The sequence below is a fragment of the Cyrtonyx montezumae genome, unplaced genomic scaffold (genome assembly GCF_038088225.1).
Source record: "Cyrtonyx montezumae isolate F1298 unplaced genomic scaffold, pur_monq_1.0 scaffold_8, whole genome shotgun sequence".
Taxonomy (NCBI): Eukaryota; Metazoa; Chordata; class Aves; order Galliformes; family Odontophoridae; genus Cyrtonyx; species Cyrtonyx montezumae.
Genome location: NW_027072089.1, coordinates 19,058,174 through 19,077,662, shown reverse-complemented (window position 1 = coordinate 19,077,662; position 19,489 = coordinate 19,058,174). Strand labels below are relative to the sequence as shown.

Below are 19,489 nucleotides of genomic sequence, written 5' to 3'. Positions count from 1 at the left end.
CCTACTGATACAGTGCCTTTTGACTTCCGAATGCTGCACCCTCCACTGAAGGTGGCATAAATCAGATGTGTTTGGTCATAGCCATTGGTCTTCTCTTCCAGCATCTTCTCACTGCCTCTTGTCTTAATTGTGGTTCTAAACAGTTCCCCTGACTTCTGTTTTTCTTCCATAGGGTATTTAAGGCAGTGAAACCTCCACCCCAGCCCAAATGATTCCTCTCATGACACATGGTAAAAGAGCCAATATGTCATGTCACAGCTGTATCTGAAGGCTGCCTTTGTGCTAGTCCCTACAAGTTTAAGGTGCTAACGCATACCTTTGAAGGGATGTGCTGCAGAGCTCCTTCCATTGCTGTGCCAACACCTTCTGGCACTGCCACATCAGTGTTTCATCTGTTGTGTGCAGCACACATCAGTCCCCATACACAACGACTCAGCTTATCATATATTATTCTATAAAACAGTGCTCTGAGCCATTTGTTTACCTCTGTTAAAGCAAATGTCTTTTATGTTGCCATTAATTTGAGATGAAATAGATCTGTGCTGACTTTTGAGGCACTGTGGCATGTATCCTTTATTTGGACTGCAAACATGAGCAAAGTGCGGTGGAGTAGGAGTTCCTGGTACAAAATTCTCTGTCAGACATGAGAACTGTAAGAACACAGTTTGTTCACCTCAGCACTTTCAGGTGATAGCCCTGAATGCTGCTCAGCACTGCTATCTTGAGAACAGCTGAAATCCAGCTTTAACTTCACAGTGTATAGTGTTTTTTAAGCACTTTTCCTTCAATTTAGGATTTGGTGGATATTCGTAGGATATAATGACCCCAAATGCATCTCCCATATAAGCATCAAGCTGCATTTAGCAAAATCTTCTGTTTTGGCTTTGCTCTGAGGGATAGGGCTTGATACTGCTAATCTCCTGAGTCCCTAATAGCCTAAGTTGTTGTGACATTCTTGAAGATTTTCTTCTAAGAATTGAGTGCAAGGTACTAGAAGAGCTCCTGTGAAGGAACACAGAATTAATGGCCACACCTTGTGTAGTTACCAGAGAGAATTAGGTGTTCATGAGCAAGATTAGCAAGCACTAGGATACTCCCTGGTGAACCATTTAAAGGGCAGTGATGAAGTTTTGCTAAGGGCAAGGGTGTGCATCAGATCTGTCCTCTCTTCATAGAATGACCTGAGGATCTATGCTGGAAGCCCCACTTCTCTGGTCTTTGGGTTCTCACTAATCAGCAGTACACAGAGGGCTACACAGCTATTAGGCTCCTTTCAAACTATATATCTGGGAATAGCCATTAACATGTATACTTTATTTCACAAAGTTTGTAAATATTAATATTATTTTAGCTTAGTATTTGTAACATATTTAGCATCCACCAGTCCATTTTAACTGTTTATGAGTGCACTTTACATCTAAAGCATGACTTAGCAGGAAGAGGATTACATGAATTTAAAATATTCTAGTTCTGGAGTCCAACTATTCAGTCTGAATTTCCATACTGCTGTGTTATGATACTGGCTCTTTTTTAAAATGGAACAAATAAAGAATAAAATATTAGATTACATCAAATCAGAATCAGCACTGTAAGTTAACAAATACTGGAGCAGCTTCCAATGTGAACACCAATAGTGATTATGGAAGCTTTAGGTTGGGATGATCTGTACCAGAGTTTTACTCTTGTATTCCAGGAAATATTGTAATATTTATGTGCTCAATAAAAAAAAACCCTGCTACAATGGTATGTAACACTTGACAATTATTGGCCATTAATGTTGAAATTTGTCTCTATTTAGAACACAGCATACCCACCAAAATAGGAAATAATTCCTGTAGAGCTGCTCAATTTTCTGTTTCTGGTAACTCAAGCAGTAGAAGAGGAAAAACTGTAGTCACACTAATAGCTTTCAAAAATCCTTGGATGTAAATGCTTTCTTAATCTACTGAGGATTTTTCTTTGCTTATCTGCAAATTGAAGGAAGTGGGAAGGAATTCTGTTTTCAAGCAGCATGTCACATACACAGTCTATGGGATTTGTGTGTGCCAGTTGAGGAAGCTGGCATGTGTGCTGGGGGAAGGGAAGGACTGGTGGGATGCTCTGCTCTGACAGCCTTTTATGAGAAGAAAACACGTGTCTTGACAAGACATCTTGTTCATGTCTTTCCAAAGTGCACCTACACAGCCCACCCATATACAGCAGTCAGTTGCACGAGGCGCTTTCTGGAGAACCATAAATTTAAGGGGTGGATGGATGTGCATGTATATTAAACTGCTGATGTGTCTTCTAATTCCTCTCATTTGCATTCCGACACTGAATTTAGATAGTGAAACCAATGGCTTTGGTTAGAAAGGGGATCTGAGTTCACAATGGGAATGAAGAACACTTCAGACCTCCTGAACACCATGTGCAGTTGCTTTATCAGTGAATCTTTTATGCTGTGCTTGTGGTCAGAGCAGGGAGTTCTCACCATGTCCAAAACCTGTCATGGATCCCAGGCACAGTTTCACTTGCTCACTAAAATGCCAGCACTTCAGATGAGAGAAAGTTGAATCGTGGTAGTTGAATGACTCCCATGTGTTAGATCATACTTGCAACAGTATTTTTGTTATAAATGCTTTTAAAAGAGTTATACGTTGTTTTTAGAGACCAGTTGTTCATTTTTGGAAGGGCAAAGGACATTAATTTTAAAACTGCTTGAGAAATGCATTCCATGTGTAGAATACAAGAATATCCTTAGTGTAACTGAACACAAAACTAAGAGTCAGCATGCTTCTGAAGCACAGATTTGGGCAAATGCTTGATTGAGTGATTGAGATTGCCAGGTTACGTAACTTCAGCTTCAGCACTGAGCCTGATTACAGCCTTTGAGAGATTCTGAGTAAATGTGTGGATCCCAGAGAAGGTTGATGCATTTTCTTAGGGAATCTGGAGGTTCCTTTAATCAAACAGACATTACCTCTTTACAAACAGGATATTTCTTTTAATCTGCCATCAAAGAGAACAAAGTATGTTAAACTGGCAAAAGGAGCATGGAAGAAGACTTATCTTTGTTTTCAATTGAAGAACAGCACATTTCTTCCTTACATGCTTTTCTCCTGTTACTGCTTGGTTTTTTATTATTGTTATTTAAATCTTTTGGTCATCTTTGAAATTCAGATTCCCTCCGTCTTGCTTTTTATTCCTTCTGTAAAGCTGCTTAATTGGTAATATAACACCAACCGCCACTTGGAAGTAAGCAAGGAGAGGATGCAGACAATTGTATTCAGATAATACATCTTTTACATTTTTTGTTGTCTATTTTAGTATACTTTGGAGAAAGGATCTTTGTTTGTTTTGTTTTAACAGAGATGCAGTAATTCTTGGGAAAGTTGAAACTGTTGGGCAAGAAAAGTGCAATACTGTTAGCTTGTTTGTAAGCTTCTTTAGTATTCACCATAAGGTCATTTATTTATAGCAAGCCTTAAACAACCTTTTAAATGTTTCAATAATTTCTAGTTAATTTTGAATTCCTGGCCCTTCTCTCACCAAGATAATGAATGCACTCTTTCCCACTACAATCACAGGTTCATTTTAGAGGAAATGTATTTTGCAAGAACAGTAGCAAGCAATGTACTCAAGTTGCAGTATATTACCTCTTTGCAATTAAGCTTATTAATAACTTGATGTAAATAATACAGCAGATAGTTCTGATGCAACAGAAGACTCAGGTGAAAAAGCAAAAGGCAGTTCTGAAGTTGTACTATGAACTGTAAAAGAGAATGTGCAAAGCTTTTTTTGTGAGACTTTGTTATATCTTACAGCTGATTACAAGGAGAGTTTTAATACCATTGGGAATATTGAAGAAATCGCCTTCAACGCTGTGTCCTTTACTTGGGATGTCAACGAGGAGGCAAAGGTAAGTGAAATCCATGCAGATTATTTCCCTCTATGAGTGTATTCATCCTCAGCCACTGCTGCACTTCTATTAAACAAGAAGAATAAGAAGGGAAGGGTAGGTGGAGGTCTCTTCAAAGCCAGTCAAATGGTCTTTCTCTGACCAGAGGGATTCCGTCCATCCAGAATAGGGAAGATAGTTTGTCAGAGCTGTCAGGATGATGCTGTGTTCAGACCTGTTTCATTGTCAAATAAAGGGAGATATAGTTCTGAGAAAAATCTGCAGAGCTCCCTGAGCATAGTTTCTTTCTTTGGCCTCATAGTGATTTTCCATTTAAAATATACCCAGCCTGAGAAATATTAAAAGTTATTTTTCCTACTTGCAAAGTCAGTGTCAAACAAAAAGTACATTTCTCCTTTCTCTGAACAACCATCTTCCTTTCTACACTTTTAATATCTTCGGTAATCAATATTCTGGAAGCTGGATTGATTTTCCTTGTGTCTGCATATCTGTGTGACAGATAGTCCTTGCAATTGGGAATGAGCATATTTTTGAGAATGGATGCATTACATTTTGTTTTGTTCTTAGTGGTCAAATTCCATTCATTCAGGATTGTGACTGCTACAGTGAACTTGTGAAAAAGGCCAGCAAAGTACATTATTAAGTGCCATATAGATAAGGCATCCAGAGAGTAGCAGAGTGTCTCAGCTACGTGGACTAGTGCAGGAGAAATGAAAAGCTGCAGGTAATTATAAGAACAAGTTTTCCTTCAGAAAGAAAATAGCAAGCGAAATTAGGCTTTGTAAAATGAATGGGGTGATTGCAAGACTCTCAGGGACCTAGATGTAGTAAACTGATGATACTGTCAAGCAGAGCAAACTCCTGATACTGTTTTCATGTTTAACCCTGTCTATGGCAGTGGAGTTGGATCTTAATGTTCCTAGAGGTCCCTTCCTACTCAAGCTGTTCTATGATTTTATGATTTAAAATGCCCAGCATTCAAGGTGTGCTAAATATATTGCAAATACAGAGGCATCTTCATGCACATTTCCCCACTGAATATCTAATAGGGCAGTGTCATCCTTGTGAGACTGCACTGTGAACTGCAGTGTGGTAGCACTAACGCTCACTGTCCTGACTTGCTGACTGAAGGTGCTGAGCTCTGTACTAATAGGGATTTTCATTGCTAATATAACTTTTGTAAGAATAGAGCAGTACATAAAGAAAAGATGATAGTTCTGAGAACTTCCTTGCTCTTTCAGAAGGTAACCTTTGTAAACAGTTGTACTTGGCCCAGTTGCTAATAATGCTGTATTTACTCACATAGTGATTACATTTTCACCACCCTAGACACTCCCCTACTATGTGATTCCATTTCAAAATACAGAGGTACACTGTCCTCCAGTCAAAACATTTGACCATTGTGTGCATGTGGTCATTATGCCAGCAAGTGCAGCAGCTCGTTTGGGATCTCCAACATGATTTACTTTCATAGGGTCCTTCACAGAAGCACTAACAGGGCTAAAGCATGGCAATGCCATCTCTTCCTCCCACCAGTGATCTCCATCCCATTCCCAGGCTGGCAGGTTTGTTTTTCTTTTTTGCATTTGCAGCCTCCAGCTTTAGCAAGAAACTCTTGGTCTAGAATTGAGAAAGTTACATCTACTGATATCGGGTGTTATCCTCAGCCATTTTGTTCTAATATTGCACCATTTGTTCCTTCCTCAGCTGCCAGAACACTCAGAACACAGCTTTCACTATAATCACTGAAATATAACATTGCAGGATTTTAAAACAATGACTCTTATTGTTGCTGGAGTAAAAAAGCATCGAGTACAGTTTGAGAGCCATTTGCATTTCTGCAGGAAATAGTGATTAAAATGCGTATTGGCTTATGCTTTTTTATATTGAGGGGTGGTTATCAGATACTTGATCTTCAGGTGCTGGAACTGCAAAAGTCTTGATGAAAGTAAGAGGATTCATAACATTATACGTGATTGGGTTATCAAGCATAAATCAGGTAGTACCAGTAAGCTTGTCGTCATCCTGCACTGAAGAGTTTCCCCTGTACACATATATGTACAGACATGCATGCTTTTGGTGGAGAGTTTAATAAAATAACCAACTGCAGTCAGTCTGGGGATTCCCATAGGATCCCCCTGCAGTGTTTGAAAGCTGTGGACTTGGGAGTCACGTCACTGAAAGCAGTTTTTTCTCCAGCAATTACCTCATCCAGGGGAGATGAAGAATTTTAAGCCCTAATTACAGGCTCTCCTTTCTTGAGCATTTTGAATGATGATCTTTAAACTGGCTCCATTGTTTCTGCTCAGTGTTGTTTTCCCTTTTCACCACAATTTCCAGATTAAAGGTAACCTCGCAGGCACAAAGACCTTTCTCTTCTGAGTCAGACAAAAGTGGCACAGAGCAGTTCTTTCCAGGGCCTCTGAGATGCTGCATGATGAAGCGCTCTACTGGCCTGGGAAGAAATAAAAAAAATTGAGCAGGCTTTGGAACTGCACAAGGATGTGATCTTAAAAAATCAAACAGGAGTAACAGAAGTCATCTGAACAAATATCCCCGTCCCTCCTGGGAGACCAAATCCTCTGTCTGGGAAGACTTAACCTCTAGCATCAGATTTCTCAGTGCTCCACCTGGAGGGCTGCTGATTTAAAGCCAGATATTTTTCTCCTACACTCAAACTGAGCTGTACCTCGTTCTGGTAACCCCACAGGATGGAGATGGTGACCAGAATTTGCCTGTTAGCAGTCAGTCTGCTTAAGAGTTTTAAGGCAGCATCTGAGTTGCATCTTAAGTGAAGAAATGTGTGTTTAATGAATATAGGCAGAGGTCTCTCTCTTGCATGGAGCAGAATTAGGGTATTGCCTCTTTTTAGAGTTACTTGGTTGTTTGCTGAGGCTGTTGTTTAGAAGTTATCTCCGGGCTTATGGCTCAGACTTGGGACATGGGAAAGTGAAGGATCTACAGCTGCCAGAGTCTTCTTTGGGACAAAAATCCTGTGCAGTAAGGAAACAATGGTAGGAAGTAAAGAACATTTTCTCTATGGTCCTTCTTTGTTTCACTTATGTATTTACTTATGTATACAAGTACTCAGCATTTATGGACACAGTGATTTGTTGGTTCCCTTTAGCTGAACCTGAGTACCTTGTTTGTTATTTTAAAAATAATTCTTTAAAGGAAGGTGAGGAAACAAACAGCAGTGATCAAGAACTGGCTGACTAATTTCACCATCTTTTATAAGTCTTTTATGATATGCTAAGAAGTAGGTAGTTGCCTTGCTGTTGCTGTACTGAAGGTCTTGCTGCAGTATTTGGCTGCTTGACAAAGTTTTAGTGGAGGCTTTTGAACAGAGAGCTCAGCTTGCTGTTTGATAGACATATCTCTGCTTGCAGTTTTATTGCTGGCAGAATTTAGTTTGCATGGAAGGTAATTTAGAAGTACAACACACCTAGCAAAATGAGGTTATTTTTGTAGTAAATCATACCAACTCTTTGAGATATACCCTCTTTCTGTTTAATACTTTGCTAATTTAAAATGGTTAGAATGATGTAACCTTTGAAATGATATATTATTTGTATATTTTTATGGACAGTGCTTTTTCAACCTTTAATTCAGAGGTGTGACTTTAGTGAACAGTTAGTGAAGAAAAGTAATAAAGAATACTTTTCAGTGATAGCAAGAAATTACTGATTTGTGCAAAGACATGCAACTTGGACATGCAGTAAACAAATGTGCTGGTGGATATATTATTCATGTGGGTGCTGGAACATAGTTGTTAGTAGTTGTGTGCTGTGCAGTACTGAAATGTATATCTTTAATCCAAAGCACGCTGAAGCCCCTGGGAACCTTTCCAGTTATTTAATGACTTTTGGCACAGCCTATGCAGTAATAAGCTTTGTTTTCAATGAGTGAGGGATTTGCAGGATTAGGTTCTTAGACACTGTGGACTGCAGTGAGCTATGATTCTAGTGGGTGCAGTTGTAAAATGAAGTTGATAAAACAGCTCAGTCTGTAGCAGCAATTTGTATTGTGACAGTCTGTATTTTTTTAACATCAGTAGGAATGTATAGGAAAAATTTTCATAAAATCCTAGAATGTCTTGGGCTGGAAGGAACCTTAAAGACCATCTAATTGAAACCTCTCTGCTGTGGGCAGGATTGTCACCCACTAGGTCAGGCTGCCTAAGGCCCCATCCAGCCTGTCCTTGAAGACCTTCAGGGATGGGGTATCCATAACTTCTCTGTGCAGCCTGTGCCAGTGCCACATCACTCTCCAAGTAAAGAATTTCCCCCTAACATTTGATCTAAATTTCCCCTCTTCCAGTTCAAAACCATTCTCATTGTCCTATTTCTATCAGACCATGTTAAAAATCAGCGACTTTTTTGTCTTTTTGTCTTTTTTTATCTTTGTATAAGGCCCCTTTAAGTTCTGAAAGGCCACAATGAGGTCTCCCTGGAGCTTTCTCTTCTCCCAGCTGAACAACCCCAGCTCCCTCAGCCTTTCTTTATAGGAGAGGCATGTCAGCTCTCTGGTCATCTCTGTGGGTCTCCACACTCCCAAGAACTCCCACATCATTCTTGCACTGGGGGGCCCCACATCTGGATGCAGTGCTGCAGGTGGGGCCTCATGAGGACAGAGCAGAGAGGGTCCAGGTAGATGACATCAAACAAACTGCCTTTGTGCAGTGGTGCTAGTACTCCATCATAGAAGGCTGCCAAATTGATCAGGCACTGTTTGCCCTTGGTGAAGCCATGCTGGCTGTCTCAGATCACCTTCTTGTCTTGCATATGCATTACCATAGCTTCTAGGAGGATCTGTTCCATGGTTTTTCTCAGGCACAGAGATGAGGCTACCAGCTGGTAGTTTCCTGGATCTTCCTTTCTACTTTCTTAAACATGAGAGTGATATTTCCTTTTTTCCAATCACTGGGAACTTTGTTTGAGAGCCATGAATTTTCATATATGATGGAGTGAGGCTTGCCAACTACATCAGCCAGTTCCTTCTGGATTCCGTTATCCATGTTGTCTGACCCCATAGATTTGTACACATTAATACTCATCAGATGGTCTCGAACACAGCCTTTACTCACAGTGGGAGGGATTTTGCTCCCCCAGGAACAGTTTCCCAGAGGATCTGGAAGTTAACTCTTCTAAAGTTCATCATCCTGACTTTGCTCTTTGCCAGGCCCATGTTCCTCAAGATCACAAGCTCAAGCCAGGGTGCGGTTGCTGCAGCCCAGACTGCCTCCAATCTTAACCTCTTAAATGAGTTCATCTGCATCGGTGAGCACTAGGTCCAGAAGTGATTCTTCTCTCTTTGGTCTATCCAATACCTGGATGAGGAAGTTATCTTCAACAGCCTCCAGAGGTGTCCTGGATTGCATGCAGTCTGCGTTGTTGCTTTCCCAGCAGACATCCAGGTGGTCAAAATACCCCATCAGGATGATAACCTGCAAGCACAATGCTCCTTGTTGCTGAAGCACGAAGGCTTTGATTATTAGGGGAGAAGTTAATACTTTCTAATTCTCAAAATGTGAAGGTTTGAAGGTTGGAGAAAAAACTATTTTATTTGGAGGAATTAGTACCAGGAATTATGTAGTATTATACTTGGCATCTACTTTGATAATCGTATCTGTGTGTGTAAATGTGCACATATATCTTTACTATGTATATATATTCATGCATGCAAACGTATCCTCTCTTTATGCTGCAGGCAAGTTAACCTGTGCTAGCAAATACTGTTGAAATTTCACTGTAGACTAATGGTTCAGTAAGTATGTATCTGGGATTCAAGGCAAATGGCATTTTTATGTAGTTGCCAGGGTGTGGTGTGGATTGAGGAAGCTTCAAAAGAGCAGTGTAAACATTTGCTAGAGACATTTGTATTGAAATAAAACAAAGATCTTACCTTTGTATGGGATTTATAAGCTAACGGCTGGCAGGAGAAACTATAAAACCACAGTTTTTGTATATAGGAGAAACGATGGGATTGATGTTAGTCATTAAAGAGACAAGTTGTTTAACCTCTTGTTGTTACAGTCTGGAGGGATGAACCCTTTTAAAACAGGGCCATTAGGATTTTGCAGAGACCAATCACTCAGGCAGAGCTTCTATGTGTTATCAGTATTCAGTAGAGAAACTGCTTGAAGTTTCTGATTCTGTGGATAACATGCTCTTCCCTCCCTTCTGCCCATGGCTCTTTCTGAGTTGATGGAAGCCAGAAATGTAAATAGTAATAGAAGATTTATATTAGAGATTTTGTAACTGTAGACCTTTAAAGTGTATAAACTGAGAGACCGCAGCAGGAGTCGCAATGGCTGGATTAAATGATAAAAGGGGAAATGCATTTCTGAGCCTTGCTCTGACTTAAGGCAGGTTACTGTATTTGTGTCTTGTACATCACTAATTACACTGCAGTGTTTAACAAACAGCCAGTAATTCATATAACAGCTATAATCACATAACATGTGATGGAGCACCTTTCTCAGAAGAGAGTGCATTTTTTACACATGCTCTGTTACAAACAGAAGAATTGTTATCTTAGGCCATTTTTGAAGCTTTCACAGGTACCAAATGCTTCTCCAAATTAGTTTTTCATTGCTAATGGCATGCCTGAGCTGGAGACTCAATGGGAGGAACTCTATCATTAATTGCTCTAATCTCAGGTGTGCTGACATCGTGAAAAAGGCATCACCATAGTGACAACCCGAACTTGTTCCTGATGGCAGAACATTGCTAAAATCCACTTTGCAGAGGAGAAAAAAAAAGTTTGTAAATGAATTCAGGTACAGCCATAGTCTCATCTGTTAAAATAGTTCTAAGTCAAGTGTTGACAGGGCCCTGGAGAAAAAAAAAAAAAGCAGTGATTTCTACTCCTGCTAGTGTCAGTTCTGTTTAACTCTATGCTCTCTAGCCACATAACCCTGCAATGCAGGAGGCTGGAGCAGAAAGTCTCTTAGAGATGCATGCCTCCCCAGAGCTGGGGCGGGCCTTCCCCTGCTGTAGGCTGTGCATGGGGCCATGTGCTGTGCTGCCTGGATCACTGTGAGCTGGTGACAGGGGCTGCACTGCAGTGAGGGGAGAGCTATGTACAGAGGCAGCAAAAATACTTCACTCAAGTAATACAACTTCTATCATCTTTCCATTCCCACTGTACCCTTCCTCCCCTTTCCAAACCCTCACTCAGTGCTGTACAGTAAAGGAATGCTAGTAGATGATGTAAAGAGAGAAAATTTTTCCAACAATAAATGACGTGTTAATTCAAATCCATCTGTCTTTCCACGAGGCACTATGGCATATATATATTTCTAATGGCAGAAAGTAGTGTACTCTTTGTGCACATGAACCTACAGTGATCATCACTCCTCACATATCTCCTGATCTGTTGTGGTGTCAGGATGAGGATATTGAATCTCACAGCACTGTTATTCCTTATGAGTATTCCACTATATGAGGACTCTGGAAGCTATGAAGTCTGCCTTGTCCCATTGCTCCTACTGTGCTCTGTAGGCCTGGAGGCAGTGGGAGAGGTGGCACTCAGTGGATGTGGTTGATGAAGGTGGAACAAAACCTTTCTTTGCTTTTTGGCCGTGTGCAGCAGGGGTGGTGGATGCAAAGCCCCTCACGCTTTAATGTACGGTTTGGAAAATCCCCCTGTGGAAGTATGAGCTAAAGCACAGCAGTGCTGGATTGTTTCATGCCAGACCTCATTCCACTACTCTATGTTCACACACATTTTAAAGCACTGCCTTGATGCTGTAAAGGAGTCTTAAGGCCATCATATTTCAAAGGCATATGCACCCATATCCACACTTACCTTTGGATCTGAAGGAGACTAAGTTGTAATTTGAAACAGAAATAACGCTATCAGTTTCAAAATCAGAGTTTCACCTAGGGCCCTTCCCCACCTCCCTCCTCTCCCCACAGTTAAAGTTCAACTATTTCATTTGTAAATGCAGCTCTGAGATACCATCTGAAGCAGAAATGCAGAGGTGCTATTAGCTCGGTCAGGCAAACAAGCTGCTCTGGCTCCATCGTAAAAACCTGCCTGTAATGTACCTTCTGCCATTAGGGTAAAGTATCCTCCACCAGTTGCACCAGAGACCCCTATTCTGAGCTCACCTTTCTTTTGGGGATGTTTGCATTCTGTTTATTCGTTTTGTTTTTTTGCCCTATTAATAGTTGAGGGGGAGGACTTCCTCCATTCTTGAGTCCTCTGAGGCCCCAGGGGCCTTTGGCCTCACCTCTGCCTGGCAAGATGTGCATCGCTGGTGTTTGGGAGCCCTTCTTAGTGTGCTCATCTTGCTGGAGCAGCTGCACATTTATGTGGCTCAGAGAATGCACACTGGCCGTTTTTTTCTGTCCTTTTTCTTACTTCCCAGTGCTTGTCCTTTTTGTGTGTGTGTATTTTTTTTTTAAACTAAGCAAAAATAAAAAGTAGAATCGTGTTAACCCACATTTGGTAAAAATTCCTATGTGAAGTACAAATTCCTCCCAGGGAAGAACAATTGCTTTTTTAATACAGTTTCATCTCTCATGTTTCATGCACACTGCCTTGGCTGAAAGATTCTAGTGGTGACACAGATCACAATAACAGCTTTTTTTACACCAAAATAGGCTTGGTGGAGGTAGACTCTTCTGCCAGGTTCTGTGTGAACATAAGGCAGAAGAGATAGTCTGTACTCCATTGTATGCGTAGTATGAAAGCATGAGAGGTTTCTAAAGAACAGACAGGCAGGAGTTGGCATGGACTGAAAGCATCATCAGGTTTCATAGGTGCTTCATGGGAGTGGTGGGCTTCTGAGAAGAGGTAGGAAGTAGCTTTAGAAATGTCTGAGAAGCTTCTTCTCAGTTTTACAGACAAGAAGAGATTATTTTTGGACGCTGAAGAGAGACTGTGAAGGACCCTTGGAGTGAGGATTATGGCTGTCTCTTAATAGGATGGAAGACAGAGTACAGGTGTTAAGAGCATGGAGAGAATTTGTGAAAAAGTCGAGGATTTTTGCTTGGCCTCTCTGAATGTGAGTTATGAGATGTCAGAAGAATGAAGATGTCAGACCCAAAGATGGCTGGGAAGGACAATACGAGGTTATCTCACTGTGTCTGTGTTAACAAATAGTACAAACATACAGAGCAGGTTTGTAGGGTGGAACAAGTCAGGGCTAAAGACTTGACATCCACGTGAGACATATTTTAGGCGGTTTTATCTCAGATTATCTTTAGTCAGTTCCCACATACTGAGTAGCCATTAGCAGCTGGAGCATCTGGGGTGTGCTCCTGGGTCACTTCTGCGCTGACTCTTCCCAAAAGAATCTAATTTATGCACGCTAGCTCTTTGAGCCAAGGCATGGTAAGTTGAGACAATCAAGTGATTCACCTCAGATGGGAACTGAACCAAACTGAAGCATTGTTATATGCCTTAAAAATCTCCTCTTTCCCAGCACTGGAGCATTATTGCTGGATATAGGACAGAAGTGGAAAATAAGTGTGAGTTGTTGGAATAGAGGTACTAGCTGAATTAAATTTTTCTGGGAGGAGATCTGCACTTCCCCATTTGTTTCCAGAAGTTTACTAGTTGTTTGCACCTCATTTTAAAGTGATCTCTCTGTCACACAGATTTTCATCACAGTGAATTGCTTGAGCACAGACTTCTCCTCTCAAAAAGGAGTAAAAGGGCTTCCTTTGATGATTCAGATAGATACGTACAGCTACAACAACCGCAGCAATAAACCCATCCACCGAGCCTACTGCCAGATCAAGGTTTTTTGTGACAAGGTAAGTGGAAAGTACAATTACCATGGATAAAGGAGGCACCTTGTTTATCTGTTTGTTAGTATTGCTGTATTTTAGCATAATAAATAAAAAGTTTTTCTCCCCAGTGAATTACATTTCATGGTAGAATTTGGACCAGCTGTATCATAAATCTAGGGGGGTTTCACCCAGTTATTTTACTCCTTTGCAGCCTCTTTGGATCTTATTCTTTGGCTTGAGAGCAATAGTTGGACTGTGCAGGGACAGCATACTATGTAGGTCATGGCACGTGGAGTTCAAAATAGCTACAGAGTGCACGAAGGTGTGCTTCTGCTTGAAAGTTAGCACTGACCATAGGCTTATACAAGTGCCATTCTGATGGTGTTATCCCTTCTACTTCTAACAGACAGGATAGGTAATATGTAAACTTTGTGGAGAGGTCTGTGATAATGTTTTTTTCATTAAAGGTCTGCAAATTTATCTTTAATGACACATTAGAAAGTCCCAGTGATGCAACTGATGGCTTCTTTACTGTTTGATCACAGTTACTTTGGGAGCTTGAACAAAACTTTTTGTTGCTAGAATTTTCTTATTAAAAAACAACTGCAAAAAGTATGTTGAACATTCCCATTTTGTGTTTCAGTATCTTTAGATTCTTGCTCATTTCTTTTGCATAATTTATTCCTTTTCAATGGTTTCCCTCATTCCCTTGTAGGGATTGGTAAAATTTGGCAGGATACTTTTCCATATCAAAACATAGATCACATTTTAACAAGTCTGACAATGTCATGGTCAGCTGTTTAAATCACCAGATAGAAACAGTTGCTCTGAAATGTTATCTCTGTGGTGATGATTCTTAAATGTATAGCATGACTACGTTTCATTTGTGTTTAACACCTGGCATCCCTGCTGGGAAGGATCTTCCAGGAGATGCCTGGATTCTTGTCAAGGTTCAGGGATTCACGAGCTTGCATCTATTTATGTGACTTGGGAATTTATCCAAATTAGTCTTCCTGTCTTACAGAATGGAACAGAAAGGCAGAAGGCCTTGCCGCTGGCAATTCATAGAATTAACTTTATAATGGAAAGGGCAGGAGTTCAGCTGTTCCAGGTCTCTGCTACTGCTCCTTCCCCTTTTTCAGTTAGTTCTGTTCTTGCTGTCTTGACAACAGGATCTCGAGGGCTAATTGGTCAGTTTTATTACTGGAGTTAAAAATCTGAAAGTAATGAATGTAAATGTATGCACTGAGGTCTTCTTGCAGTCAGTGTTACGCTTTTAATTGCAACTTTGCATGTCAAATATTTAGAGATTTGAAGCTACAGATAGATGTTAAGAGCTCTGTAAATATCAAAGTAGCAAGTCATTTTCATCTACCTGTTTTTGAAAAGCAATTAGAAAAAAATGAATAATTAAAAAAAAAAGAAGGAAATTCAGAGCACAGACTCATCAAGGGTGACCCACAGACAACTGGTGGAGATTCTGAATAATACATGTTCATTGCATCTATTGGCTTGATTGGTACTTCAAACATCCAGATGAGGAAGCGGGAAATTAATGTTAAGGCTTCTAATCAAAATTGTCTCAAAGTAGAAGAGATCACAGGGGTAGTTAGAGCATTATGCATATCAAAACTGTATTGAAACCGGGAACCAGAGGGCTCAAGGGTATTGATAATGAGATGTATATGCAAACACACACACACACAATGCATTTTTACTTAATGCAGTGCTGAAAATAAATTAAGTGAATAAAAATGAATGAAAATTATCTAGGTCAATTCACATGACAACTTGTGTTCATTGGCACTTAGAGTCTGAGGCCCAACTCTCCTATCACTTTACACTGATGTATCTTCACTGGCATCAGTTTGTCATTGTACTTTTTTGAGTCAATAAATGGCTGGAGAATCAAAACTTAAGTGCCAGCTCAGCGTGGCAATTGCACTCCTGTCCACATGGGAACCATCCTGTGTTTCTCACATTGCACTCAGTGGCAGTGAGCTGGTGGGGCTGGACATGGCCATCTTTTCCAAGGTGCCAAAGTATATTCTGGCATTGGTTGACACAATGCTGAGTGGAGGGTCACTCCTTCAAGTCTGTTACTCGCCCTCTAGTGACAGTGACAGGACTTAGTGCCTGCTTGGTAAAGGCAAAAGAGCACAGACAGTTTTTTGCCCAACACTTTGTCATGATTAATTAAAAAATTATTATGGAGCAATTGTAAATAGCAGCAGACATAATCATTTGATGCATTTTAGAAGTCTGAATTTCACAGTTATTCCCCAATCTGACAACCACAAAGAGAGGCTGATAAGAAAACTGCCTGATTTATTAAAATTATCTCAATTAGGGGAACTGTGCAGTAATTTCCTCCCACCGAAGTGCTGAAATGCATCTTAGTTTGAAACATGGAAGAAAAAATATTTCTGACAGTGTTTTTATAAATGGTCTGTCTGCAGCTGTGGTGCCTCTTCAGGAGCAGTAGATGTGTTTATCCTAGTTAAATCACAGGTAGATATGTGGAGGTTTTAAGGAAAACATTTACTGATAAACAACATCCTCCAGCTGAAACATAGCATACATACTGTTAAGGAGTATCTCTGAAGAAGTAAAACTACAAGTAGCTAAGTAGCACATATTTGATGAATATTAGTATTCATTTGAGCACTTACTGTTGTTTTTTTTTTACATTTAAATTAGAAAGCAACACAGATCCAATGTGTTCTTTATGTAACATGAATGTACACAGATAAGGGCTGCAGAGGTTGTAATCATTTGTTTGTTCCCTGTTCATTCTCCAATCTTTTTTCCATGTTTATTTTCTAGTAGACAGTCTTGAAAGCAGCTGTTACAGCACACATCTTGTTGTCTCAGTGCTAATCCTCTCTGCCCTTGCAATTCTTTTTCTTTAGCATTTGCAGATCTCTTCTGCTACATTAAGATAAGAGAATATAATTTTTATTCCTTAAGTATGTTGTCAAGGAAACTTGCTACCACCCCCATTTATATATTGTGAGATGCTTTAGCCACTGAGTGTGAAGGAACTAGCAATTCAGGGACATTCTGATTTTCTTTATGTGATTAGCTTTGCTAAAAAGAAGCAGAAGCATTTGACTGGGCAAATACCGTAACATTCCAAAGTAAAATAAATTGATCTTGTTTTCCTTACTCTGAAAGACTGCATGTCATTTTGAATATATTCAGTGCCTACCATCATGTCTTCAGTTCAGATAGTAACAAAGCAAGTGGATTGTTAAAGGGTACTGAGCAACTGTAATTACCTGCTAGTCAGCTGTAGAGAGAAAAAAGCTGAAGTCTATGGGTCTGTCTTACCAGGTGTGGTATTTGGCCTTAATCTAGAAAAGGGTGTACATGTGAGACTTGTGGTGGTGACAGGAGCAATCCTTATAATGGTAAGGGCTTTGCTGGGCTGCAGCTAGAGTGCTTCACACCTTGCAAGACATACACTCAGAGGAATTGAAGACTGGGGAGAAGAGAAGAGAAAGATATTATCTGAAAATTCATCTGAAATTCATAGGCTGGTTTTGCTAATTGGTAGTACAACTAGTTGCATTGTACAGATTCCAGACATCAGTGAAAAATGAAAAACTTGTTTGGTAGTTTGACTGGTAAGAGCCTGATTTATAGTCTCCTATGTCAGGGTTATTTTTTATTCTGTCCTGATGTGCAAGTTCTGATTTGTTAGATATGTCATATGGTTGAGCTGTGAAAACTGTCCAGCAAAAATGCTGGTATGCAAAAATCCTGTTGTAGTCCATTGTCTCAGTACCTGCAGCAAGGACATACATTATGCAGGCTTGCATGGCCCTGCACAGTGCCTTATAGGCTGCTGCTTGCTCAGAAGGGCTGGCAGGTGGTTTTGGAGGTCAGTGGGTTTCATGTCCAACCTGTCCCAGATTATTGGCTTTCTCAGGCATTGAAGTCACTGCACTGAAATAGTGGTAGGCAGGGAAGGCTGCCATGCTTGGACTGTGTGTGCCTTGGGGGACTTGGATCCCTCTGTCTTAAGCAGGTGAGGACAAAGCTGCCACACTTTCCTGGGCTCATAGTTAAAGAGGCAATCAAGAAAAACCTGAAAACATGCACTCTTTATTGCATATAAAAAACTGAGTCCTCCTCAGCATCTGCTCTCCTGAAACAGCTGCTTGCTGCCATGTGAAAAAAGCCTACTTTCAAAGTCTTTCCCAACACCTGTGAGCAGTCAGCTGTGACAGGTCTTCAGGATACTGGCAATGGGGCAGATTTTTGCCTTTGTCAAAGAGCAGGAAGCCTTGTAAGCAATTTTGGTAAGGGCATAGCTCCGAATCTCTCAAGAGTTCATGCAACACCTGTGGCTGATCTCTGAGAGAGCTGGGCTAGGGCCTGGGTCTGAAGGCAGTCTTTCTGTTAGATACCTTCATGGTTTTTTTTAAATAGACGCTTCTTCCTCCACTCTTCCAATCTCTGGAAAGTCATTGGTAGATCAAAGCCAGGAGCAAATATTTTCTTTAATCCTTTCTGAGCTTGATTCTTTGGCTTATGTGTGAATCTTGCCTTCTTGAGCAAATACTTTTGGCTTTCTTTTAAAGAAACTTCTAATTTAAAATTGTAAAAACTCCTTAATTTTGCATGCTGACTGTCTGGAAGTATATGGATCTTTAATACAGTTCACAAGATGTCTGTATTCATATTTATAAGGTAATTTAGTAGAACTTCAAAGGAGGTGTTGCTGCTTTTTATTTCAATAACAACTTCTATTTTCTAAACTTATCAAGAAAGTGTTTACATAACTCCTGGGCCTGCAACTTCCCAGTAGTTCCTAGGACCTAATAGGGTAGTGCTACGATGCTTTCCAGTTTCTTCAGGGCTTATCCCTGTTTGAAATGCCTGTGTGTTTCTGTAATGAGCCTTTGCACTGCAAACAAGCTGTTGGTGTAGTATTCTTGCATTGGCAAATCTCAAAGGACTTTATGGAGCTGGCCAGCATAAGGCAATCCTGCCTCCAAACAAGGTGGGTGGAAGGGAATTTAGGGAAAAGCTTAGCGTAGACGTGATCTAAGATGATAGCAATCCTGCAGGTGCTTTATGTCAGTACACACATGAAGTATGTGGCCTGCGCACTCCATGCTTTGCAGAGGTGCTGGATGCACAAAGCCCTTTGTGCTGGGTGATGGCAGCAGGCCTGCTCCAGGCCTCATGCTGCCTAAGCCATTGGTCCCATCTCGTCCACACCAACAGCAGTGGTGCACGTGAGTTTATTCCTCATCCTGGCTTCAACCCTGGGGGCTGCTGGATGTGCCATCCCAAGTTTCAGATATACATGCTTAATACAGAGTGGGCTGGCCTTCCACATTCCCCAACAGCCTGGCTACGTTTATTTGTAATGGGATAGATAACCTGTTTCCATTTGGACATTGTTGATTGCAGGGCATGATGCTCTCAGTGGTTCCTCTTAGGCTAATAATATCTGTGGGTTGCCTTTTTTGCATCAGGGAGCAGAAAGAAAAATCCGAGATGAAGAGAGGAAGCAGAACAGGAAGAAAGGCAAAGGCCAAGCATCCCAAGCCTCCTGTAATAACTGTGAGTAAGATGGGCCTCTCTGTTTTGGGCTAAGTCATGCTTCACATGCCCTCTCTCATAGCTGCATTACTTTGTGATCCTCTTAGCAGCTGAAGGAAAGCTGAGTGCACTCCCTCTGCAAAAAAAGAGTGATATAACCTTCTTCAAAACAATGACTGACCTGGATTCCCAGCCGGTTCTCTTCATACCAGATGTTCACTTCGGAAACCTACAAAGGACTGGACAGGTAGGAGATAATAATGGGATGAGCATGTGCCCACCTTCC

General features: G+C 40.7%; 1 protein-coding gene across 3 annotated transcripts in view; it reads left to right on the top strand.

Annotated features, from left to right (window-relative positions):
- The window catches only part of GRHL2 (grainyhead like transcription factor 2), a 64,176-nt gene that overhangs the window by 26,891 nt on the left and 17,796 nt on the right, over positions 1–19,489 (top strand). For 2 of the 3 annotated variants that reach the window (XM_065752082.1, XM_065752081.1), the window contains exons 8-11: positions 3,804–3,898; positions 13,510–13,668; positions 19,137–19,224; positions 19,311–19,450. In XM_065752082.1, coding sequence (XP_065608154.1) covers positions 3,804–3,898; positions 13,510–13,668; positions 19,137–19,224; positions 19,311–19,450 — 482 coding nt within the window. The remainder of the gene's footprint in view (positions 1–3,803; positions 3,899–13,509; positions 13,669–19,136; positions 19,225–19,310; positions 19,451–19,489) is intronic. The other variant, XM_065752083.1, reaches the window with a different exon arrangement.